Source organism: Drosophila novamexicana, unplaced genomic scaffold (assembly GCF_003285875.2).
Source record: "Drosophila novamexicana strain 15010-1031.04,08,12 unplaced genomic scaffold, DnovRS2.1 tig00000387-arrow-pilon, whole genome shotgun sequence".
Taxonomy (NCBI): domain Eukaryota; kingdom Metazoa; phylum Arthropoda; class Insecta; order Diptera; family Drosophilidae; genus Drosophila; species Drosophila novamexicana.
The window spans coordinates 5,672,689-5,698,723 of record NW_020824800.1 but is presented as its reverse complement, the minus strand read 5'-3'; the positions used below and the strand labels follow the sequence as shown (position 1 = coordinate 5,698,723).

The following is a 26,035-nucleotide window of genomic DNA, read 5'->3' as shown; positions in this document are numbered from 1 at the left end:
CTGTAAAGTAATCGATTAGTTCGCGATATTTTACAAAATAATTACTTAAACTAGGTTACACGGAAACTAATATCCAAATATATAAATAACTTATCTTAAATTTGAAACGTGTTGCTTGCCATGTTCAGCATTTATTTAACGAATATTGTCAGAGTAGCAACTTAGTACTGTTGTCATCTTAAATTTTTTCTGTCGATATATCGTAACAGTTTTTCGATATAATTTTGGTATTTTGTATTCGAGTACTTAGGTATTTTAGTAATTGCCGCGTGCGGTCACACTGCTGTTTATTTATGTTTAGTCGCTGCTGTCGAAAATTATTGCACATTTTAGTTTTATCAAATTAAAAGTGGCATTGAACAACAAATGCAGCTATAAAACTAAACAAATTGTTATCGCAACACGAAAAGCAGAACGTCTATTCAGCATCGGCAGCAGCAACAGTATTTACGCGACATTTGGTACGGTATAGTGTGGCCGTGTGTGTTTTTCTAGTGTCTGCGGCGCTGTTCAGACCCAGAAATAGAAATTCTCTTGCCAAACGAAAAAGGCACTGTGTTATATATATATATATACAGATATATTTGTATGTATTTACATATGTATATTGAGTGAAAGCGCGTGTTTTAGTCATATTAATGCGCGTGCCTAAGCAAATGCGCTCCGGCGGCGACAGCAGCCGCGCTAGATAAAAGTAAAAAGCAAAAAAAAAAAAAAATTGTGCGGGGAGCAGCAGCCAAAAGGGGGCTTCGCCTCATTACTCATCCGTCTATTTTGTGCGTGCAAAAACGACAAACGAAACAACAACAACAACAACAACGATTACACACAACGAACGACGACAAGCAGCAGAAGCGCAACAAATGTTTGTTAAAACGTAACAAAGTTAAAGGTAAGATGAACAACAGCATAACATAGAATTTAAGCAGAAGCTGAGCTTCCGTACAGAGTTGCATAGATCTAGGCGTGCTGCAGTCTGACTCATAGGTGGCAACGCTTAACTATTGCATAGGCAAAGTTCAGTGGCATCGCCCATTCTCCACAATTGGATGCGTCACACAAGCTACACACACACACACGCACTCATACAGCCAAAGCGCATCTCTATGACAAAGCCCAGGTGGACAAGATAACATGTCAACCATAGTAATATTTCACTTAAGGATTTCTTTTAAAAGCATTACATGTATCGTATCTTAAAAGACAACTGTCATGGCAGGTCATCAGAAAAGTCCTGGATGTCCATGAGACTTTTGACAATGTCAGTATAAAAAAAAACACGGCATGTAAAAACCCATGCTGTCAATATCATAGAATTTCCTACTGGGTGTCTGCTGCTGCTGCTGCTTGGCGCTGCATTGTCTGCACTGCGCGACTGCAGCTCTGCCAGAAGAAGAAGAAGCAGCAGCAGCAGCAAGCAGGGCACATTTTCAACACATTTCTTGCTCGGCTTTTTCTAGCAAATGTTATTTATTGCCAAGCTGAAGTTGTTGCACTCCGCAAAAGGTTGAAGTGCCCGCCACTTATGCTGTACATAATCCATAGGGTCAATAGCTGGCAGGCAGTCAGCCCGTCTTCAAGTGGCAATGCCTCGTCCTCGACGTTGTTTGTTTGTGCTGGGCAAATGACACCACAAAGGAGTCCTCTAGGAGTCGCACTTGACACGACCCCACTCACAGGTCCCCAGCAAACAAATTTGAACTGTTGCCAAAAAAAAACAGAAAATGTGCACGTCTACAAAAAAAAATAAGAAAGGGCAGAAAATAATTTCGTCAGTTTATGTTATTCACCTGGGGACTAAGGATTTGCAATGAGCATAAAGTCCGGAGCACATAAAAGATGGTACGTCTGTTTTCTGCTTTTCCTAACGTTTGGAAAAGCTTAAAGTGAGAGCTTTAAGTTGTGCATAGAACAGTTCGAGTTTAGATAGAAATCCATATATTATTTTAGAGAGTAAAGTTGAACTGTAATAGTAATTAAATTTCATAGCCTCTACTCGAGCTCAGGGAAAAAGAGTTATAATAAAATTTAGTCGAAAATCAATATCAGTATCTATTATATCTAACTGATTAAGTTTGATTGACGCATATCCCAAATTATTTTGTACAGCAGTTAGCTAGTTTTTTAGTGACGCAAGTGAATTCCAGTTTCACACCTTTCCGACAACTCCCGCCAGTCGGTGAAAGATGGGGCAAGAACTGATCGACTTCAAATTGGTGTAAAAGCTCTTCATACCAAAGTTAAGAAATACATTTTTGATGGATTTCGACAAATTTGGAAATAATTTATTTTAGGTTTCATGAAAAGCACTTTGACGCGCAATGCCGGACAATATTAGTTAGCATTACAGATATTTACGCCCGACTTGTCTCATTAGCTTATTGTTGACTTTTTAAAAATGTCTTCAGAGTTATTTCTCTTAAAGAAAAATAAATATAATTTAAATAAAAAAGCTTTAAAAATATATATTCAATTATATTATATTTTCTGGATTATGCTTGACGTAAATACTGGATATATTTTATGATTTCATCCCAAATATGTCATTGACTCTCCCTTTTCCATATATTAATATATATTTTTCTCGTCGTGTCAAAACATTTCAACTGTTTGCAGAGCATTTGGAACTGTTTCATAAATGAAATGCACTGTCTGCGGCATTCCAACTCAGTTTCCATCGCATTATTATTGTTATTTTTGTGTGCATTAATGAAATCGTTTCATGAATATTTCCCTCCCAATCAAAAACTGAGCAAGACAACATTCAGAACTTATGTGCCTTCGGTTTTTCAGTTTTCTGAATGCAAAGCAAATATTATTTTCACCCCTGATAAAGTATAAAGAGAGGGCATGATAATTATGTCATGCAGTATGTAACGCTTTGGAGGAAGACGTATTCAGTTATAAGTAAATATCTTTGATGTGGATTAAGAGCTGAGTCGGAACTACAAAAATCTAGAAACTTGTAATTTGAAGATTGTATTTATTTTTGTGAATATCTTTTGCTATTTTCATCCAAATTTATTGAAATTTATAAGACCCAAAATTGTGGAGTAAACACAAAAAATTTTCATAAAGATCGGACTATAAATACCGAAGTTAATTAAGAACGTAATGCCTGCATAGAAGGAAGCTGGAATATTTGTAGATGTTGGCGTTGGGTTCAGGGTATCGCCTAGTCGGGCATACCCAATTAAGACACTCTTGTTTTTTCTTCGCTGTTTTGCTGTTGACCTCGTTTTTGTGTCGATGCGATACAAAATATGCCACATTCGGTTAGCAATTCGATATTTCGTTTTGAACAAATTATGAACTGCCCGCCCACACCAGAACAAGAAGAAGAACGAGTAAATAAAGAACATTGATGTGAGGAATAACATGAACTTCCCGCAGCCCACTTGAAACTCGACAAATGGGGGGCGTCCAATTGGAAGTCTGTCTCTGTCTCTGTAGTTTGCATATAAATAGAGATGCAATCAAATTATATTATGTCCATAATTCTCTATACTGAAATGCAATCTCAAGTGCCCCAAAACCTAAAACTCAGCAGAACCAGCCGTGACAAGATTTTACTGGCTGTCGAACTGCATTCGTTTGGTTTTTGTGTGTTTTATACCCTGAACACATTAAAAATGGGTATAAGGGTATATTGTATTTGTGCAGAATCCAAATGTATGTAACAGGCAGAAGGAAGCATCTCCGAACCCATAAAGTATATATATTCTTGATCAGCATCAATAGCCGAGTCGATCTAGCCATGTCCTTCCGTCCGTCCGTCCATTCGTCCGTCCGTATGTATGAACGCAAGGATCTCAGAACTTATAAGAGCTAGAGAAATTTTAGATGTAGGTGCTCCTAGTGCCCGCGCAGATCGAGTTTGTTTCCGATAATCGATAACTTACTCCGTTTCCAAGCAACCGATATAAATCGATATCGATATCCTGTTTTTGGGCAATTTTGGTAAATAATAAGAGCTAGAGTCACCAAACTTGACAAATAGCTTCTAAAATAGAATATATGTATATGCATTTGATGTTGGAAGAAGAGGGTTCAGGGTATCCCCTAGTCGGGAGCTCCCGACTAGAACCTCTTACTTGTTTTTTCTTCTCTTCTGTGTGTTTTCCTTGCATTTTCTTTGACTTTGTGCTGTGATTTGTTTATTCTTGTGTACAAATGTTACATAGATTGTATAGTTTGGTGCTTGTTTCAATTGCCAATTCTTTCGCACCTAACCCAAAGATTATTTTTGGTTTTTTGTTTACATTTTCTTGGGGTTTTCATGTTCTGTCGCCCAAAATGTCGAACCGTAAGCAGAAAGGAAAAAGAGTGCCATGTGAATTTCCCTCATCGAATTGCGCACTTCCGGAAGCTGTTTCAGTATCATCATCCCCATAATTATAATTATTTGCCATAATAACAGCACGATCTGTCGTTCAGATTGTTGCTCTTTGTTATTTTTCGTTTTCTGAGCTCTCTATACCCTGCAAAAATATTGTTTCGCATAATGTAAACATGTGATGCCAACGTCGAATAAGTATCGCTAAGCAGATACGTTTACGATAGTCAAAATGTTTATATTCGAAACAAGTAACATTGCAGTTGGTTGTTATCGACTGCAAGATACTCTAGAATGCTGAAGAATGTATCAGACAAAGTTGGCTTTAAAACCTTAACGTTTATATCAAGGCTATGGCGAATTTTGTTTTAATTGCAGTGCTGTCGCCAAATGATCGCTAGGTAGATAACAAAGCGATACCATTTTTTTAGCTCTTGCCTATTCTATACTAATATTGCCCAACGATAGAGTATGTAGATCAAGTATATGGGTTGTTTAGCTTAAATTTCAGTGCTATCGCCATATTATCGCTAGGAAGATAAAAGAGCGATACTCTTTTTGTTTTAGCTATGGTTATTGTAAAATAACATTGCCAAAAGGTAGCGTATGTATATCAAGTATATGGGTTGTTTAGCATTAATTTCCGTGCTATCGCCAAATTATCGCTAGGAAGATACAAAAGCGATATCAATTTTTTTTTAGCTTTTGGCTATCTTACAACGATAGCCTAAAGATAGAGTATGTAGATCAAGTATATGGGGAATTTAGCTTTAAATGCAGTAATATCGGCAAATTATCGCTAGGAAGATAAAAAAGCGATATCAATTTTATTTTTTTAGCTATTGGCTTTCGTCTACTAACATGGCCGTGCTATCGCCAAATTATCGATGGGAAGATAAAAAAGCGATACTTATTTTTTTTAGTTATTATCTATCTATACTAACTTTATGCTCCTTTTAAGTGTTGCCAACGGTTTGGATACACTTTTCAAAGTTTACAGGGCATACACACATCAATCTGCACTCCCGTAGCTTATGTGTGTGAGTGCGTGCGTGTGTGTGAGTGTGTGGATGCACTTCTTGCCGCTTTGGTGGCACTGAATGACGCCTCCTCCAACTGTTGTTGTTGTGGCTGCTGTTGCCATCTCCGTCGGCGCCATGTGCAAGTTTAATGAATTAATTAAAATTTTGTTTGGCATGCGGCGGCGTCGACTGCGACCGCGACTGCGACTGCGACGACGGCCGCAGCTGCGACCGCGACTCTTTGTGTGCTCGGGCATGACCTCTGCTTGCATCATTTTGACTGTCGTTGGCGGCCATGCACATTGATGAGCTGCAATATAGTCTACCTACGGAAATTTATGTTTTGTTGATGATTGTTTTCCCCAGCCAATAGACATTATGATATTTCAGGGTTACGCTAAGCACTAATTTATTGTGCTTGAAGTCGAAGAGAATGAGAGGAGGAAGAAGATATAAATATATCTTTCAAAATATATTTGATTAAATGTTATGGCCTAGGAATCACCTTTAAATTTTGTGTTTTCTTTCGGATTTTAATTTTCCACGCATTTTCCACACTTTTGGGTGGATTCAAGAAGAAGAGCTTTAAGCTCACTTTGATTAGGCTTACGCGTTGACTTTATGACAAGAGTTTTAAGGAAAGACAAAAGACGTTCCATTAAACTCTTCTTGAATACTTTTCCCAGCTTCGAGTATGGCATATTTTAATCCGAGTTTTTAGCGAATATGATTTATTCCCAGCTGTTTAATTTAATTTCTTATCTCTATGGCAAATGCTTATCTCTTTTGCAAATATGTATCTTATTCCATAAAACCGTTCGCAGCAATCTTTTATTGCTTTCTATGCCAAAAACCTGTTGCTCACTGATCTCACTTTGGAATACGAATTGCGAATCATGCATAAACATACACAAACTGATTGGGACAGGTGAATTTCCGTTAAATATACACAAAATTTTCCCCAAATATTTCCACACATTTTGTCATATTCAAGTTCCCACAAATATGACGCATTTTCTCAGCCAAACAGCAAGCTTCTCTGATGCCAACTGTTTTTTGCCATCTTTTTGACGATTTAACTAAAACATTTTTATGGATTTTCTCAAAACAAAAGAAAAACACCATGTTAATATTTCTCAATGAAAAGGAAAATGCTCAAGCACACACAAACTGCCCCCGCTTCGCTACCTTCACCCCCTGTAGCCTATCCTCTGATATAATAGACCAACCTGCGCGTGCTGTTGTTTCGCATTCCCCATACACGATGCTGATTCCGATTCCGATTCGGCTTCTGATTTTGATTGCCTCGTTTTGTCATGTGTGTGTTTTTCATGAAAATATGCGCTGTATCCGGCCATATAGACTATATAGTAGATATATGCGAGTGTGTTAAGTATTTAGCAGGGGGCTATGCGATCATTAAAAGAGTGCCAGAGAGAGAGAGAGAGAGAGCACAGCACATACTTTGTGACAGCGCCAGTGTTGGCTAATTTTGAGCAGCGGTAAAATCTAGTTCTAGGTGAAAGGAAAGATTTTAAAGACTTAAATTTCTATTTTATTAAAATATAAATTATATAAAATACATTTTAGAATGTTTTATTGATTTGTATTTGGCTGGTGAATATTTGAAATATTTTTGAAGCAAGCTATAACAAAAGCTCTAAAATTCGATTTTTTAATAAAATTATGTATAGCAAGGCTTGAGTACAACTCGAAATGTCTTTGATAACATTTTATAACTTTATAAACTTCAATACATCAGGTATCAGGGCAAAGTTAAAGTAATGCGTGAAAAATTTAACAACAGTGTTGACAAACGCTGGAATCTTTTACAGCTTAGGGATGTCAGACTCGTGTCATTCGTCTAGAAATTGTTTAGATAAGTATTGATTTATTTTAACACTCGAAAGTATTAAAAAAGAATTGAATTTTTTGCTTTCCGCTTATTTTAAATATCTACCGCAAATTCAGTTTAGAAAAAAGCTAGTTTTGGTGGGAAAATAATGCAAAGCTGGCAACACTGGCGACAGTGCAAAGCCGTGAAAATGTTCGGGTTGCCATTTTGACCGTTTTGTGGGCCGTGGCTGTCGCCAATCGCCGCTGTCGCAGTTTTGTGGAAGCGATGAACGCGTGCGGTGCAGCCAAATGTGAAAAGCGGCGGAAAATTCGTGCAATTGATGGTTGAACAGGCGCAAAAGAGGAAGAGCCAAGTGCATATTAATGTGTGTGTGTAAAAAACAACAAAATTAAAATGTTTGTTTTTTTTTTATAAATGTGACCTTGTCTGAGAAATTATATTCTCTTGGCCATAATCAGCTGTCATATAAGCCCCAAAGCCAATTCAACATATTGTGAGACACTCTCGTTAATACCTGTAATGGAACAAATTGTGTGTGCTTTTTTTGGCAAGTGTCTGGGCCCACATACTTCTGTTTTATATATATATATATATATATGTATATATATATACCAGATATCGCCTGATTTCCATTGGCATATGGGAAGTCGGCACATCGAGATTTATATTTTTCGTCGCGCTGTTATTTTTGGATGCGTACCACATTTTGGCCAAAATACAGGAAAATTATATGAAAACATGTTTTTCTTTCATATTTCTGCGCTTATTCATATGAAGCAAAAACAAAACAATATTTGATTAATCTGGAATAAACATAATAAAAAATGTACTACAAAATTTCTTAGCGATTCGCAATTGTTTGACATCCACATAAAATTGGCTCAAAAAAAACTAAAGAGAACCTGTTGCTCCCACACATTTTCATAAAGATTGTTTATATATTAATAAGAATTTCTAGAAAATGCAGATTAATCTGGCGACAAATTTAAGAATTCTTTTTGAAGACGATTCTTCTCCAAGTTTCCTGCAATCTGATTAAAAGAAACATATTGTTAGCAAATACAAGAAAAATAGCCTCCAACAGGGGAAAACAAATAAGAACTTTCAACCTAGATCAAGAGAACTTAGAAGTAGATCAAAAATGAATAAATCAACAGATCTCAAAAGGCATATCAAGTGATCTATAAAGGAAGATGAAATGATCTATATAGGAAAATCAATTGATGATATAGATAGATTTCAATAGACCTTATAAATATATCAATAGCTATTATAGGAAGATCAACTGATCTATACAGGAAGAACAATTGATCATTTGGATAGATCAATTGATCTTATGGATAGATCAATAAATCTTATAATTACAAATATGTAGATCATCAACTGACCCAGGAAATCGTTCATAGGAAAATCCATTGATCTCATCTACAGATCTTAAAGATAGATCAATCGATCTTATAAGGTAGATCAACTGATCTTATAGACAAATAATTTGTTCTACTGATGTAGATCAGTAGATCTCATGGGTAGATTAATAGATCTCTTGAGGAGATTATTTCGTCTTATGAGAAAATTATTAGATCTTAAATAAATGATTAATAGATCTTATAGGTAGATTAATATATCTATTGACAGGCCATTAGTCACAATGAAAACAATAAGAAAGAAAATATATCCAACTATAATTAATCATGTTCCTAATCTGTTCACTTGCTTCTTATCTAATCGAAGTAACTTTGCACCCGAAAATATTCCAGAAATAAAACAAAAGAGAGAAAAAATAAACTGCATTTGAGCAGAAGAACAAGAATATTAGGATCATTTTTATAGCTCCCCAGAGTCACGCAGTATATAAAATGGATTTGTTGTAATCACAACATATTAGCTTACAATCGAAATAAGGCATCCACACACAATCGTTTTTATATGCAACATATTGTATTTTTATGTCCTAAAACTGATTTTTGTCTTTTTTTTTTGGGCTATTAAGTTTTAGGATCTTGTGCAGAACGCTTGAGTTAATTTTCGAACATATCGTAAAAAGTGCGCTCGTAAATTTGTTTTGAAACCCCTGACATGGTCAATCTGTTGCTGTTGTTGCTTATGATTTATATACCGCTTTTAAAGCAAACAATATTTCATTCAATTCTTTATTGCCTTTGGGCAAACAGATTCGACATTTCGTAATCACAATTTCTAAAGATCGTTCCCAACCATTTCACGAGTCTTTCAGTTTATAAAATAAAATGTCAAGAATGTTTTTCTTCTTTATTTATTTTTTTTTTATTTTTTGCGAGCGAACAGATGTTTTTCCGAAAATGGCTTTTGGCCATAATAATGAGATGGCAAGCGCTAAAAATGAATTGAAATGAAGAACGCATTCGCGTGGGTGCCATAAAAGAGCGCAATTCCTCAGACATATATATAGTATAGCTAATTGATAGATAGATATATGACGGCTCTTTAGAAAATTTCATTGAACTATTTCATGTTGTGCAAACGCTGATTTTTCAAGTTCAACAAACATGAACTGTGAACTTATACAGCACAAAATGTGATCCGAAGAGAACTTCTCATATTTTTACTCAAATAATATTTGATGCCCAAATTGGTTTCAATTGAAAATCAATTTTCAACTTCTTTTAAATAAACGCCATAATACTTATTTATCTTCATTTCATTTGTTACAGCTGAAGGAAATTAGAGCAGGATTTTGAACGGAGCCGGCAGCACTGCAACCACAAAATGGAGCAACCGTTGATTGTGCGCGCCGAATACTCGTTTATGGGCAGCAACAATGATGAGCTGTGCTTCAAGAAGGGCGACCTGATTACGGTGACACAACGCGAGGATGGCGGCTGGTGGGAGGGCACACTGAACGATAAGACTGGCTGGTTTCCCAGCAACTATGTGAACGAGTACAAGGCCCAATTGCCGCTGGCCGAGACCATACGACCGCCCGAAGAGATACAAGAATACCGATCTGTGGTGCTCAAAGATCTGCTCGACTCGGAGCGTGCCCATGTGGCTGAGCTGCAGGGACTGCTCGAGAATTTCCTGGAGCCCATGCAGCAGACGCAAATGTGAGTAGTATAAAATAAGCCGAAAACTAAACTGATTGCTAATCCTCTTCACTCACTTCTCCAACAGACTCAGCCAGGATGAGTACGCGCAGTTGATGTGCAACTTTGTGGAGGTGGTGCACACCCACGAAGAGCTGCTCACACAGATTGAGGAGTGCAACGATCGTGTGGGTAAACTATTTCTAACCAGTGCGCCGCTCATGAAAAAAGTCCACCAGGCCTACTGTGCCGCACACCCCAAGGCCATAGTCATACTGGACAAGTACAAGTGAGTATGGTTTCAAAAGAGAGATATAAAATAAAGCCTTGCATTGAGTCAAACGATTATTTCGATCGAGCGAGTCAAGGCTCAAACTTGTTCGACTCGACAGAAAGTTCGGTCGAACTCAACCAGATCGAACATGTTGCAGCCTTCAGCAGATCGAACTTCGTTTATTCGAATTCTAGTTTCTTGTTAATGAATCAATGAGGCGGGGCTCTTATTCAACTTCCACTTTACTCACTTTCCATTCCGTTAACAGGGACGAGCTGGAGAAGTATATGGAGCGTCAGGGCGCTGCGACGCCGGGTCTGTTAGTGCTTACTACTGGCCTGTCCAAGCCGTTTCGTCGCCTAGACAAGTACTCGGCCATGCTGCAAGAGCTGGAGCGTCACATGGAGAGCAGTCATCCGGATCGCGGTGATACTCAGCGCAGCGTGGCCGTTTACAAGGACATTGCGGCCACATGTTCGGCGACGCGACGCCAAAAGGAGCTGGAGCTGCAGGTGCTCACGGGCCCGGTGCGTAACTGGCAGGGTCAGGAGCTGAGCACACTGGGCGATATCATACACATGGGCAGCGTGGCTGTGGGCCCAGATCATCGCGATCGCTATTTTGTGCTATTTCCCCAGACGCTGCTTATACTGAGCGTTAGCCAGCGCATGAGCGCCTTTATCTATGAGGTGAGCCTGGGAAGCATAGAGTGCCAATTGAATATAATTATAAAATCATTTCTTGTATAGGGTAAATTACCGTTGACGGGCATCATTGTGAATCGCCTGGAGGATACGGATGCCATAAAGCATGCCTTTGAGATTAGCAGTCCGCTTATCGATCGCATTGTGGCCGTCTGCCAGGGCCCCAACGAGGCCAACAAGTGGGTGGAGCTACTGAATGCCAACAATCCCAGTCTGCCCATGGGCATTAAGCGTCAGCTGAGTAATTTGAGCAACTCCTCGCTGGGCGGTCAGCAGCTGAATGCGTCGCATGTAAGTGCTGAGCTTAAGGGCCGTTTTCTCATCCACTTGGCAAGTTTAACAGGCACTTTGCAATGTAGTTTAACTTGGCTGCATTTAGTCTGGCCACAACTGTTTGGCAAAGTCGAAAAATAACCTAATAGAAAAAAGTTTTATATAAAAGAAAAGATAAGTTTTCTTTGAAAAAATCTGGGAATGTCCCAGGATAGTTCGTTGGAAGCGGCTTGACTGTATGCTGTGCCAAGAACTTTGCCAAGAGCCTGTGCAAACGAGCCTTAATTTAGAATATATATAGAAATTGTAGAAGCTTTCATTACTGTTCCACATCTTTGTCAACCTTGGCAACTGAGCAGCTCAGTCAGCATCTGGACGCGCGCGGCTATTGCACCCGTTTCTCGCTGTGCGCCTACTACAGTCAGCCGCTGCAGCAGCGTCCGCTTCTGACACTGCCGCCCAGTAATTATCCACCGACAGCGCCTTATGCCAATCTGAGTGCGCATTTTGCCCGGCTGGTGCGCGCCGGTCGGCTGAGGAGCGCCATTGTGAAGATGCTGCTGTATCCGCAGGCGCGTCAGAGCATAGATCTCAAGCGGATTGCGTTGCGGAAGAAGCGCTGCCACAAGGCCACCGCTAAGCTGCTGAAGGATATCAATGCCAATGTGCAGGAATCGGAACTGGAGCGTCAGGATGCCTTCGAGCTGCCCACGGATTCGGAGAGCTATGACGATGAGTACGACGATGAATATTTGCGTAGCTGCAATTCGGATCCGTTTGAGTATGTGCGCTTCTATCAGAACCGGCCCGTCGCATCTACGTGCAATTCCACGGGCACTTTTGTGGATCATGGCAAGCAGCGTCACAGCAGCTCCATAAATCTAATCAAGCTGGATTCGCTGGATGCGGATGAGCTGCTCGTGCAGCACGAGCTCAAAAAGGAGTCGCTCGTCATCGGTTCCAAGGCGTTGCGTGCGCTGGCACGCAAATCCACGGAGCGCAATTCCAGTGTGCATACCTCGACGGCTACGATTAATTTGGGTGGCTCCAGTATAACCAACTGCCTCGAGGAGGAGCTGGAGGGGGAGCTGGAAGAGGAGCAGCGATTGGAGTTGCAGTCGCAACCTTCCACGCTGCAGCAGCAAAGCTCCGATGCGAGCTCTTTGTATGGCGCACGGCTCGGCGGCGCGTTTACGGCCTGCGAGAATTTGGCCAGCATTCACGATGATCTCAGACAGACGCAGCTGGTGAAGCGTCCACCTGCCGCCGCCGCCGCCGCCGCACAGCTGCTGCCCGGCTCACCCACCGAACGGCACAGCATGCCGAGCATATTTGTTGGCAATCGTTTCAATCGCTGCACCGACACCGAAGTCTATGTGCCCAGCTGGCGTGAACGCCAGGAGCAGCAGCAGAATCAAAGCGTCGATGCCCAGCTGCTCGACGAGCTGACGGAGGACGAGTGTGTGCACTCCAGCACCATGGACTTGCCAGCTGCCTGTCTCAATGCGCCCGATCAGCTGCAGGCGGAGTTACTCTATAACTACGATCAGGCCGTGGCGGCCAGCACGGAGCAGCAGCAGCAGCACCAGCAGCAGCGGCAGCGTGCATCCCACAAAAGTGACAGCCCCAGCACGGGCAATACACGCGATGAGCCCGCCGCGCGCAGCAGCTCCAGCAACGAGCTGTGCATAGATGCGAGTGGTGGCAGACAGCGGGATTCGAAACGAGATTCCATTAGACGCTGCATCAGCTATCAATATTTGCAGATGGATCCAAGTGCTGCGCCTGCGCCACGGCCTCCTCCACCAGCTGGACGGGGGCAGCAGCAGCCGCAGCCGGCGCTGCACGGCCCATGCAAGTGCCGCTGTTGCGAGAGCTCGCAGTGTCCCAGTCCGCGTTCCAGTGATAGTGGCATGGCCGGCAGCTGTACCATAGCTTCACCGGATCCACCCAGCGCCGAGTGCTGTGGCGTCGATGTGCTGGATCATGTGGAGCCGGAGCGGCGTTTTGATGTCTGCGGCATGTTTCGCGAAAAGTTTCTAACGCCCGAACAAACACAGGAGCAGGAGCAGCAGGTGGCGGAGGAGGAGGAGGAGTCACTGCCACAGGAACAGTCACAGCCACAACCGGAGCTACTTGCCACACCCAGCAATCAAATAGCGCCCACACAAATCCAAATCAATACAAAAAGTATTTTTCTGGCCAGCTCCAATTCCATGGATGATGCCACGACCGCAACAAATGGGCTACAATTCAGCGGCAGCTGCTCCGCAGATCAGCTCCATCTGGAGCCACGTCCCACCTTTCGCTCTGGGATGTATGCGCACTGGTGGAAGAAGGAACGCCTGCCGCCGGAGGTGCTGCGTGGCATAGCCAGCGCGTACAACAAGCGACTGCCATCGGGGTTGGCCAGCGGCAGCAAGGATTCCAATTGCTCAACCGGCTCCATATGCTCCAGCTGCTATTGCTCGCTGGGCGCCAGCGGTTTCAGCGAGGGCGCCATATACTGTTCCATGTGCCACAATTGCGGCGATTATGCGGCCAGCACGGGCACTACAAACACAACCACAACCACAGCCTCGACCTGCTCGAATTGTCCGGTGTGCAGCGAGGAGGATATGGATCTCAGTCAGGCGGCGCGGCGGGATGCTTTTGCCGCACGGCCATCGTATTCCACGTCACTCGATTGCCCCATTTGTGCGGCACGCGTAGCTTTAGCAACCGAAGAAGGCAAGCAAACCGATGTGAGACGCCAGGTCGCCAGGTCGCCCGGATGGATCACATCCAGGTGGCATGCGGCATGGCGCACGTTTGTTTCCGTGCACGACATGTTCCGTTTTGATTGTTTTGTAAATTCGTTTTGCTCACACGTTCCTCCACATCATCTTTTTCTAATTCAAATTTGGCAAATGCAGCACGTCCAAAATTCTCAAATCATTTCAATTCATTTGAACGAATCTGCTTTCCACTCAAGTCGAAACATTCCGTCATCCAAAAACATGCCTTTGACTAACCTCCTGTAATTACGCAGAGTGCAGATGATCTGTTACTCTTTGTAATTGGAACTAATTCAAGCTTACTTCAATTCGGTTTTTTTTTCGAACTAGTTCAGAAAGAAAAGGTTTTTTGCTGGCATTGAATTTTGCTTGAACTAGATTACAAGGGAACCAAAATAACATATGCAATGTCTTGTTCCGAAATTAAATCAATCCAATTGTAGCTGGTTCGCCATAGAGTTCTTAGCTTAGATATCCCTAGTTAAAGTAACAATTGAGGTGCATTTTGAACCAGTTAAATATTTTTTTTTTTATTTTAAGCATTTTCTTATTGTAGTTTATAAACTAGAAAATTTGGTTCTAGTTCCAAAAAGGTTTTAAGCAGGAAATTTAGACTAGTTCCAAAAAATTTTAAAACCGGAATTTTAGACTAGTTCCAGAAAGATTTAACCAGGAATTTTAGACTAGTTCCAACTCAAAGAACTGGTGTTTCAACATATTTTCTCAATCCAATTATGTTCAATAACAATTCGTAATGAATCCATAGAGTAATATATTTAAGCTAGTTCAAATGAATATTTCAATCTATCAAGAATTTATATTCTTACAAATCTAAACAGCCAAATATTTGTCATAAATCGGAACGTGAGCTAGTTCAAATGAACAATTTACATAGTGAACTAGTTCATAAACAGTTGCATATATTGAGTGAATTACAAGCAATTTTTAATGTTTGACTTCTTAGACAATTTTGTATTCCAAATGAACTAGTTCGTCGACTATAGCTGGCTTTGTACCCACATGGAACACCCAACTACTGCAAACGTTGCGCCCACTAACTTATTTCTGGCGTTCAATTTGCATTCGAGTTACGAAAACTAAATGAAAATTAAAGCTAAACGAATTACAAAACATTTATCTAACGCTACAGCAACACACAAAAGACAAAACAAAAATGAAAAAAAATTATATATATATAAAAAAAAACAGAAACAAACTGATTCGATTTGATTTGCTTGCTGAAAGCTTTGCTCGCTGCGCTGCTGCACGAAGGAGAGCAGCCTGTTGTTGTTGTTGTTGATGTTGATGTTGCAATTGTTGCTGCTGTTACTGTTGCTGTCAGCTGCCAAGTACTCTCTCTCTCTCTCATCAGAACTAACTAAAGCCGCCCATATATCATTATTTTAGTCCAGTTTGAAGCAACTTTATTGAATGCATATTTGTGTCGCTTTTATTGCAGATGTCTCCGCCATCGAGCCACAGCCTGTTGCTGCCGCCCGGCAGCCGCAATCAGACGCCCAACGGCAACAGCAACAGCCAGCAACAGTTGGCGGGAGCGAGTACGGCGGCGGCGGCGGCGGCGGCCACATCGATGTCACAACACAAACGGAGCCTGTCGTTCAATCATCACCTCAGCTACAACCAGTACACGCACACTCAGCCTCCACCACATCATCTGCATCCACCACAACCACCAAGTCTACCAAGTCATCTGGGGGCGCTAAGCCACAAATCAAATTTAGCCCCGACACCAAACAGCAAGACAGCAGCGGCCACCACGGAAAACAGTCAGGCGGCAATTCAAGCAGCGGTGGCGGCGGCAGCGGCGGCGGCGGTGGCAACGGGGGTGCCAAACGCAAGGAAAGGAAGCACAAAGGGTAAGTCCACCGCCAGTGTTGTCAAATTCGCTTCATTTCCGTTTAAAACTAGCTTTTGGCAGGTGTGAGAAAGTCGATAACAGCTGGCGGGCGCTCAGGTTTAAATTTTAAGCGTGCTTATTTTTATTCGCATAAATCAAATGAAATATCGGTTATCTCTCTCAATACTTGTTGCTACAATAAGATTGCCATATAAAAGTTGTTTAATCTTAGGCGCTTTTCAACACTAGAATTCGACATAAGCTTAGAGCCTCACCCTATATCCCCCAAGGGCGTGGATTGTGGATTAAAACAAAGATCTTTAAAAATGACTTGAATGTTGATTGTATGAAAAACGAAAAAGGAAAGAAAATTGTAGGGTCCCTTTCCGAAGAATTTTCATCAGGGGAATAAGTTTGCCATCTCTATGTTGTTTTATGTGCAGCGTTTTTTAACACATTAATTCAAAATAAAACCGACTCTCTTTTCCAGAACTAGTTCTTTTTTTGGAACACCTTTGCTCTCGGTTAAAAATTCAACTAACATATATCCCTATATACTTGCAGCTAACTGGACCATCAGCTGTTTGCGTCCGACGCCGCCCTTGCGGCCTAGTTTGTTAAATACAATCAGCGGTTCGAACTCTGGTTCCGGCTCCGGTTCTGGTTCCGGTTCCGGTTCGGGCAGCTCCAACAACGCTTTGGCCAGCTATTGTAGCGGCCGCAAGAATCAGCCCACATTTGAGGAGGACGCTTTAGTATTGCGCGTCTTCGAGGGCTACTGTGCCGCCTATCAGAACAGCGCCCGGAATACCATACACTCGGGTAAGTACCGCCGATCTTCCATGTGTTTTATCTAGACAAAATCGAAAAATTTAAACAAAAAAAAAAAATAAGAATGCAGCTAAGCAATTTCTGTGTGTCTAATTCTTTTATTCGCACTTGTGCTCAAGTTTTATATTTTAAGTTTTTCCCATCATCAAGAAAATGTTATAGCCAAATATGCTTTACCTCACACAACCAGACACACACACATATACAACACACACACACACATACACACACGAAACACGCCCACTTAAATGTGCAAAGCTGCTAAAAAGAATTGAACAATTTTTTTATTATTACATTTGTTGGTTTGGTTTCATTTTTAACAAGTTCGTTAAACGTTTCACAAGTGGAAAAATTCAATTTTTATAAAAATAATCAAGAAGTCTTACACCAAAATTGTATTAGTTTATAAGCAAAAAAAATGTTTAACTATTGACCAAAAAACAGAGAGAGAGAGAGAGGGAGATAGAGCTCTAATTAAACATTTACTACCATACATATATGCGTAATTGTTTAGATTTTTAATTTTAACAATTGGATATTAATATTAGAATTTAGAAATAACTTTAACAGCTAAATGGTTTTAATACATTTGATTTTGATTTAATTTATATGATTTGATAAGTGTTAAGAATTCTGGCAGTTAGCGCTCATACAAATTGGATTTAACGAAATATTCAACATGCAATATCTATTATCAATGCTAATGTGTGTTTGGTCTCGTATACAATACATACATATAATAAAAATATAATATTTGTTTAAATTTATCATTACTTATGTACAAATCAGTTGATATTTATTTAGCTTTCGCCTGATCATTTATACACTACTCATTGTCATTAGCATTAGCATTATCATTACTCTTACTATCTGTCATTAGCCATAAGTCTTGTATACTGTATTTGGGGCGCATTTAGAAGGGCATTTCTCGTTCAATGATACTCTGTTTAACTAGTTGTTAGCATTGTCTGATATGCTTATGAATCATGCTTGTAAATACATGAAATATTTTTGTTAGTGGTTCCGGTTCACAATTCGAACCAATGCTTCGCTTTTTGGTTCCAATTTTTTACCAAGCAATTCAAAAAAGAGACCTATAATGTTTATATATTATTTTATTAAACAAAAAAGCAAATGATATACATATAGTTTCGAGGAATATACTGATAGATAGATATATATAAAGGATCCAATTCTCAGATGTTTTTTGAGCAATCAATTTGCTGCTATGTTTCGGATTCGAGCCGGCTTGCAGCCTTGTTCTCAAGTTAAGGCATTCTCTTTAATATGATATTATCTATATATATTATATATATATATTATTATCCGTAATCGCAGCTTAAGTTATAGATCATTGTTTTGGCTTACACTTCTGACTGCGCCCAATATATATTTACTCAAGATTAATTTTTGTTCACACGACTTTCCGCAGACCAAATTCTGTTACGCCCGTCCTCCATGTTCACTTTGTTTTAGCATATCTCTATTAAGCTACCTTTTGGTTATGGTGTTTCTTTATCCCTATTCGTTTGCTTTTTTCTCCTAACTTTTATGAACTGTTGTCCTGTGCTTATGTTGTACCTTATAATATTGCTGGTCCTGGTTTTATGTACAACTTTTACACCCACGCACACACCCATTCACACACACAAACACACCCATACACCCATACAACCCCTGGCTTCATGCAATGTATTGTTGTTGTCCATATTTTTATCTTGTTTTTTTGTCTCTGATTTTTTTCCATTTTCCATTTTTGTTTTGTGTTCGTTGTGGGCTTTCGTTTTTCCTGTTGTCGTTGTTGGTATTTCGTTTTTCGTTCTTCAAATATCTTCATTTTCTCTCTTTGTCTTTCACGCAACTGCAACGTACTCTAAAACGACAACAACAACAACAACAACTATAATTCGACCTCAACTATGTAGCCTTGCAGCCGTGGACGCCCTGCTTGCCCATACGCGGCGGCAAGCTGAAAACGAGCAAAACCTTCTCGACCTCCAATCCGCAGCTGCCTTTTATAGCCAATGCGTCGCACCAACAACAACAACAGCAACAGCAGTTGTTGCTGCAACATCAACCGCAACAACAACAGCAACAACAACAACAACGTCTGCAACAAACGCGGCAACACTCGGCGGGCAGTCTGAACTCCTCGTTTATTTGGCGTGAGGCAAGTCCAAATAGCTTCAACTTGTACTCCAGTTCGGTGGGCTCCTCTTTAAATACATCGCCTGCTCAGCGCTACTCTTTGACCGGAGCGGGCGGCGGCACGCCCAGCATCAAGGATTATCAGCGGGCTCTGTCGGAGGAGCGCGCCACGCGCAAATCCCTGAATCGCCTGAAGAGCGGCTTCGGCTCCGGCTATGATAATGTCTGCACCTCGCCGCTGCTGCCGCGCAAGAGCAAGCCGTCGCCCAAGCTGCTGGCACAGCAGAGCAGCTATTCGCGCGGCACGACCATCGTCAAGCCGAATCCAGACGGCACAGCCGTGCATCCGGGCCTCTATGACAGACGCCTGAATCGCTCCTTTGAGACATCCACATCGCATCGCTATGCGGGCTTCGGCGGCGGTTACCTGATGAACTGCGGCGGCGCTCTGCGCACCAGCACCCTGCAGCGCAGCACGCCACAGCTGGCGGGCGGCGAGAGATCGGACGAGAGCGATGTGGAGCGTGCTGAACATGGTGGATGCACTGCCTCGCTTCTGCGCAATGGCGGCGCCCATCCGAACGCAGCGACAGGCACATTGGAGCTCAATCCGGATGGAAGCAAACGGCAATCGGGCAGCTGGTGTTGCGGTAATTTTGTGATGAAGCAGTGGCGCAAGATCAACCATCTCTGAGTAGTAGTCCGTCTGTGGCATGTTCTCATCTCTCGACCACGCCCCATTCGCTTCATACAATACGCATTCATAGCTGCCGCCTGCTGCTGCCTCTGCTGCGCTCGCTTTGCTTTGAATGCGCCCGCTCTGCAGCCATATATATATATATATATTATATAGCTGCCTTATAATATGCCGATTTGATTTTATTTCAATTTGCTGTTGCTCAACGCTTCAAGAACAACAAAGAACATCATAAGCTTAGTTCAATTGAGGCAATCCTTAATAGTTAAGTGAGGCTGGCAACTCTGTGTCTCTAGTTACTGTGTGCCTAGTTATAATAGTTCTTAAAGCAGACCTGTAAAACCTTACAATTCCTGATCGATGACAAGTTAGACTAGTATTTTTCAAATACTAGCAACATATTTAATTCAAACTCGTATGTTTGAGCATTATACTCATTAGCAATGAAAGGAATATCCCTAATGAAATTCTTTTTCATGGCTTTTTTTGTATGCTCTTAGTGAATATACAAAAATTGTCAAGTACAAGAAAGTATTATTAATTAATCGAAACTTTTTAAAAAATATTTAAAAAAAATTTTATTTAATCAGATTTTTTAAACAAATATTTTAGTTAATATTTAAAATTTATTTATAAATTTTTATTGGTTTCAAGCTAGACAAAACTCAATTTAATATTCAGGCTGTAATTCTTTAATTGTTTTAGTATTATTTGTGCTTGATTAACTATTCAAAAAAGTTAGATTCTTACAATGCGTCAAGCAATTAAAGGAATACCCCTAGCAATTTTCTTAAATAGAGTTTTTATGTACAAGTTTTTATATTAAATCTTTTTCTTATGTATACCAACTTTTGATTTAAATGTTAATAGCAACATTTTGAATGCTCTTTGAAAGAAAACTTCCCATTCAATGCCCATCAAGAATTTTACAGGTCTGCTTAACTGTGTGTAGTTGTCTGGTCGATTTTTTGTGTGTATTTTTTTTTATATTTTTATTACCATATAGTAAATATAAGTTGAGTGATCTTTAAAGTAGTTAGGTGCAATAGAACTCAAAAAAAAAAAAGACTCAGCCAAAAAAAGACTAGCTAACAAAATTTGATTGGATATTGTAGAGTAAAGTTTTGTACTAGCATGCCGCCGACTACAACTTGCCCCCTTTTAGTTACTCGTACTTGAAGTGCAACTGCAGCTGGTTCCTGATCCTGATACTTAAAGCGAGATCCTGTTAGTGATCCTTAAATCAGCGACGCTTTACATTTTCCGTCCAAGGCTTTTTATACGCGGAACACACTATATTTACTAGACTCTATACTATATATATTTATATATGAATATTTGTGACTTGATATACATGATTTGCCATAGCTTTTAAAGAATACTTATGTAGCTTGTAAACGTCTAATCCTAGCAGTGATATTTTCTTCTCCCAGTGAAAGTTCTTTGTTACCTGCCTAGCAAAAAAATAATAATAATAATAATAACAAAAACAAAAAGAGATCAAAAGAGTGTGCAATGTGTAATCAAAAATGAGTTGAAACGCTTTAAATGTTAGTCAAAGTACTTGGCAATAACTAGAAACTAACTAAAAACAAATGAATTAAAAATAAATGAAAGAAAGTACATTGTTGTTGTGCATTATATTAAAAACAAAAATCAAAAATATGCTGTAAGTGTTTTGTGAAACGTTGTCTAACCAAATACAATTACCATCTAACTATATTAATTATGATAAATGCGTTTATACGTTTGTATTGTATTGAGATTTGAATTTACTTCATTTCAAGTAATGAAATTTCAAAATTTCAAATAAAATCATTTATATTATCAAGAGTCTTGTTGTATTTTGTATTTGTATTTGTGTCTGTGTGGTAATCTCTTTATAAAAAAAATATGAATATATATATATTACATTAACATAATTTAATTAAAATCGATCGTAGATTCGTTTCTAATTTATTTCACTATAGCTCACGAAATTCAAGTCAATTATTTTGTTAAATCCTTAGATCAAATTATGTGTTGCACTTCAAGAATACAAAATTTCAAGGAGTTGCGATTGCTGAGCAGTTAAAAATAGTATTGATATGTATGTTACAATGTAAAAGCAAGAACTTATTATTTTTGTTAAGAGTAGAGCACATTCAAAATAGGATATAACACATTATATGCAGCTATTCAAATAATGTATCATGCCACAACATAAATTACAAATATACTCAACAACAACATATCATAATAATACTCAAAATATATATTTAAAACACATCAGATACCTATTATACTCATATATTCACTTAAAACATTACACATACTCATAGTACTCATTTGAAAAACATTAGGTACTTGTGATATTCACTTAATATATGCAAAACACTCATTATATTTACTTGACACATATCACATACCCACAATACTCATTTGATTTTTATCATATACTCATTAATACTCACCTGAAAAACACTGAGTACTCATAATACTCAGTTGGAACATATTAAATACTCATTTTACTCACTTAAAACTCATCACATATTACTCACTAGAAACATATCAAATATTAATACATATTCTTCATTCCACACATATTCACATTTTCATAATATTCACTAGAGTAACGCTCATTATATCCATTTTGAACTGCTTCTTGCCTAGTTACACAACACACTAACATAGTATTTCTGTTTATTCCATTCTCTTTTTTTGTTGTTGTTGATAACCTCACAAACATCCAATTCAAATGGCAGGCCTTGAGAATGAAGATATGACACCAACTTTGCGCCAACTGTGGACCGCCATACGACAGATGCAGCAGGACATGTCACAGATCAAGCTGCAGATCAACGAGGAGCGGGCGCTGCGTGCGGACCTGCAGCAGCTGTTGATGCAACATTTGGAGACGAGCAGCGTCAGCAGCGGGGCAAATACGCCCAAATGTTGACTATGTAAAATATAAATGAACCCGAAAACGGATTCCCACTGAAACAAAACCCGCCGCTGCTTTCAGCTTTAAATTAAGAAATCCTCTTTTTGTTTTGGCAACCTAGGCAGCTGGTCAATATAGAGAGAATGTGTACCAAAAACAACTAACTAAAAAATTATACAATTATTTAATTAACTAAAATGCACCCTAGAAATTGCAAAAGCATATAATCCTATATATTTATTTGTGTATTTGTGAGTGACTTTGTGGACGACAATACGCCAACTGCATGTACAATTGTTGAGCAGCTGTTCTAGCTAAGTACTATATCTAACCAGTTAGGAGATTCGCTTGTTTATTATTTAGGCAATACAATTTATAAACAATATATATATTTATTATATAATGATCTTTCGACGATTTTTAGCTTCTACATATATTCATAATTTTGTAATCGTTTAAGATCTTGGTGTGTGTGAACTGTGTGTCCATCGGAACTTTTTCTATTTGATTCTGTACAAGTATTGAAATTTGATAAATAGTTAAAAGAAAGAAAAAAAAAAAAACAAGAACAAAACTCTGAAAATGTGCCAATGTTTTAGTATTTCAACTAAAACAGAACGTAAATCAACGCTCAATGTTGTATTTATTATGTAGTGAATTTAATTAAAACGTGTATACAAAATAAAATGAAATTCAATGTAATAATTATAATATTTACGTACATCTATTTTATAATATTTACTTACGTCTATATCCTCTGTGTGCCAAGATCTTGTCTTTTGCTCATGCTCGGGCGTATTTGATATACAGATTTTTGTAGCATATTTTCGGCCGCCGCCGACAATATAATTTTTCTCTGATGCATTTTAGGCGCTTGAGAAAAATCTCCGAAACATATTAACAAAATTGTATGAAATAACTTTAGATAATATTCCAGGATTAAAATCGAATAAAATTGTAAAAATGTTAGGAAAATAATAACAAGAGTTCTCATATGAATTTCTAAAATTTTCTTAAAATTTTTTTTTGATAAAATGAAATTCTTTACTAAAAAGTTATTAGAATTCGCTAGATAAGTATATTAAGATAGGTATTTTTTTTTATTTTTTTTTTGTTAATATTAATTAATTTTTTGGAAACGTTTTTGAGAATACTAGCTATTTTAATTAGCTAGTAAACTATTTCTCTGACAGTTCCTATATTAAAAACTTTGAAAAAAGTTACATCTAAATATAAAAAAAAATAAGTGAATTAATATACGAGAGACATTTTAAATCGAATTACATTGCCATGCAAAGCAAATAATGTATGCCAAGCAAATAGTTAATCGTTGCGCTAACTGTGTACTTAAAGTTAGTTTGTTGATTTTATGTTTAAGATAGCAGCTGCTGCTAGATAAATACGCGTAAACAATTTAACCAGTGTGAAACAATGTAAAACAATGTCTGAGTGTAACTGGAAAATTGCCTGCTTTGACAATTTGCCGCATAGTTTTTGAATGCTTTTAGTTTTTCCGCTCTGCTTCGCGCAGACAGAGCTGCCATCTGTAGCTCTGCGTGTGTCTGTGTGTCTGTGCGCGCGTGTGTGTGTATCTGACAGATACATTCGTCAGTTGTGGCTCGCATAATGAGATTACAATCAACTCGCTGGCGACAAATGAGTGACAAGCACTGTGGCAGCTGCAACAACAACAGCAAATTTTAACTATGTCAGTAAGGAGCCAAGAACAATAGAGCTCTGCATTATATTTGGCGACTCGTCTATCTGTCACATGGACTTCCCTCCTTGGCCAACGCCGGGTGTGAATCGCTGTCTAAGCTGCTGCCTGTCACATATTTTGTTTATCTTGGTGCCAAGGCGGATGGCAATGACGGAAGTTTTCGTTTGCAGAAATTTGCACAAAACCGAATACCCTGTTGCCATTGAAAAATGATTGGAACAACGGGTATATTGGAAGGACATACGGTAAGTTACATATACAAAATTGAGTAAATTAATTATCATTTTTATTGGCATATTAATATTTATTCCAAAATCGATAATTATCTATTTGTAGCCTAGATCATTAAGAAGTTTCTGATAATCTGATAATTATATATAATTCGATTAATATCGATTTATAGCCCAGAATTTTTCGATAATTTTATTTGCCGTTCGACCTCATTTCTTAATATTGATAGATACCGATTTATAGCCTAGGTCTTCAACAAGGCTTTGATAATTTTGTATTATATTTTATGTTTGCACCCATTTCCCAAAATCGATAAATATCGATTTATAGCCCAGAATGTTCTAAAATTTGTATAAGAAAACTTTATTTTTAATGTGTGCTCCCATTTCAAGTCCATAAAAGGGTATCTTCGAGTCGATCATCCTCGACTAGATCACTGTTCACTTGCTTCCTCTACCCACTTCCACGCCCTTCGCTTGTTAGCAAAAACTTCCAACAGCTGCTTAACTAAATGTTCGACTATTGTGGCACCTTTGCCTGCGGCATGGAGCCCGGAGTATGGGGCATGGGGCATGGGCCACGCAGCGACTGTAAACTAAAACTCTAATGACAATCATTAGCGCGCCAGCGTTTTGGCTCGTCTTTCATATTTTCCAACTATTTAATTATTAATAATTAGCAATTATCCACTGACTGGCAATTTAACACAAAGGCCAATCAGTTGTGGCCAGGCTGAAAGTCTTCTCCCTCTCCCCTCCTCTCTCCACACTCTCTCTCTCTCTCTCTCTCTCTCTATCTCTCTCTGTGGACATCATTAGAGAACATTTGTGGGCCCAAAGGCTGGCTGCACGTTGCACGTTGCACGCTGTAACTCCGTCTCAAATTATAGCCCCTGAGTCAAATTGGCCGCTTGATGCCACAGATTTAAGTGTTCTTTTTATGCTCGTGGAAATAGAGTGAAAGGAGTATATTGGTTTTGTAGTTCGAGAACTGAGCAAGTGTTAAGGCTAAGTTCAACGAGGGTAAATCGGTTAAATCTTGAATTTTTTAGAGTTTTAAAGCTCATGTGATTGCAGATGAGCTCCTCAAAATATCTATAAAAATATCGTAAATAAATCGTAAAAGCCGATATATTTGAAAAACAAATTTAAAGCATGGCAGTTAGTTCAGCTGTTAGCTAAATTTGGCTTCTTTCACCTGGCTAACTTGTGCTCAGTTAGCTATTTTTTATTTTCATTTTTATACCCTGAACTCATTGAAAATGGGTAAAAAGGGTAGAAAGTATATATATTCTTGATCAGCATCAAGAGCCTAGTCGATC

At 39.2% G+C, this 26,035-nt stretch overlaps 1 protein-coding gene across 6 annotated transcripts; it reads left to right on the top strand.

Moving 5' to 3' along the window:
* Window positions 1-17: 17 nt before the first annotated feature.
* On the top strand, window positions 18-22,985 carry LOC115759693 (rho guanine nucleotide exchange factor 7). 6 transcript variants are annotated; one of them, XM_030700688.1, is made up of 9 exons: window positions 18-892; window positions 9,907-10,299; window positions 10,367-10,567; window positions 10,821-11,241; window positions 11,302-11,547; window positions 15,766-16,183; window positions 16,729-16,986; window positions 18,921-19,793; window positions 22,585-22,985. In XM_030700688.1, the coding sequence occupies exons 2-9, from the start codon at window positions 9,962-9,964 to the stop codon at window positions 22,776-22,778; spliced, it is 2,949 nt and encodes a 982-aa protein (XP_030556548.1). In that variant the 5' UTR covers window positions 18-892; window positions 9,907-9,961; the 3' UTR covers window positions 22,779-22,985. The 6 variants fall into 6 exon arrangements, with proteins under 6 accessions (XP_030556548.1, XP_030556550.1, XP_030556551.1 ...); XM_030700690.1 differs by lacking the exon at window positions 18,921-19,793; XM_030700691.1 differs by lacking the exons at window positions 16,729-16,986; window positions 18,921-19,793; window positions 22,585-22,985 and adding an exon at window positions 11,889-14,283 and having other exon boundaries at window positions 15,763-16,187.
* The last annotated feature ends 3,050 nt before the right edge of the window (window positions 22,986-26,035 follow it).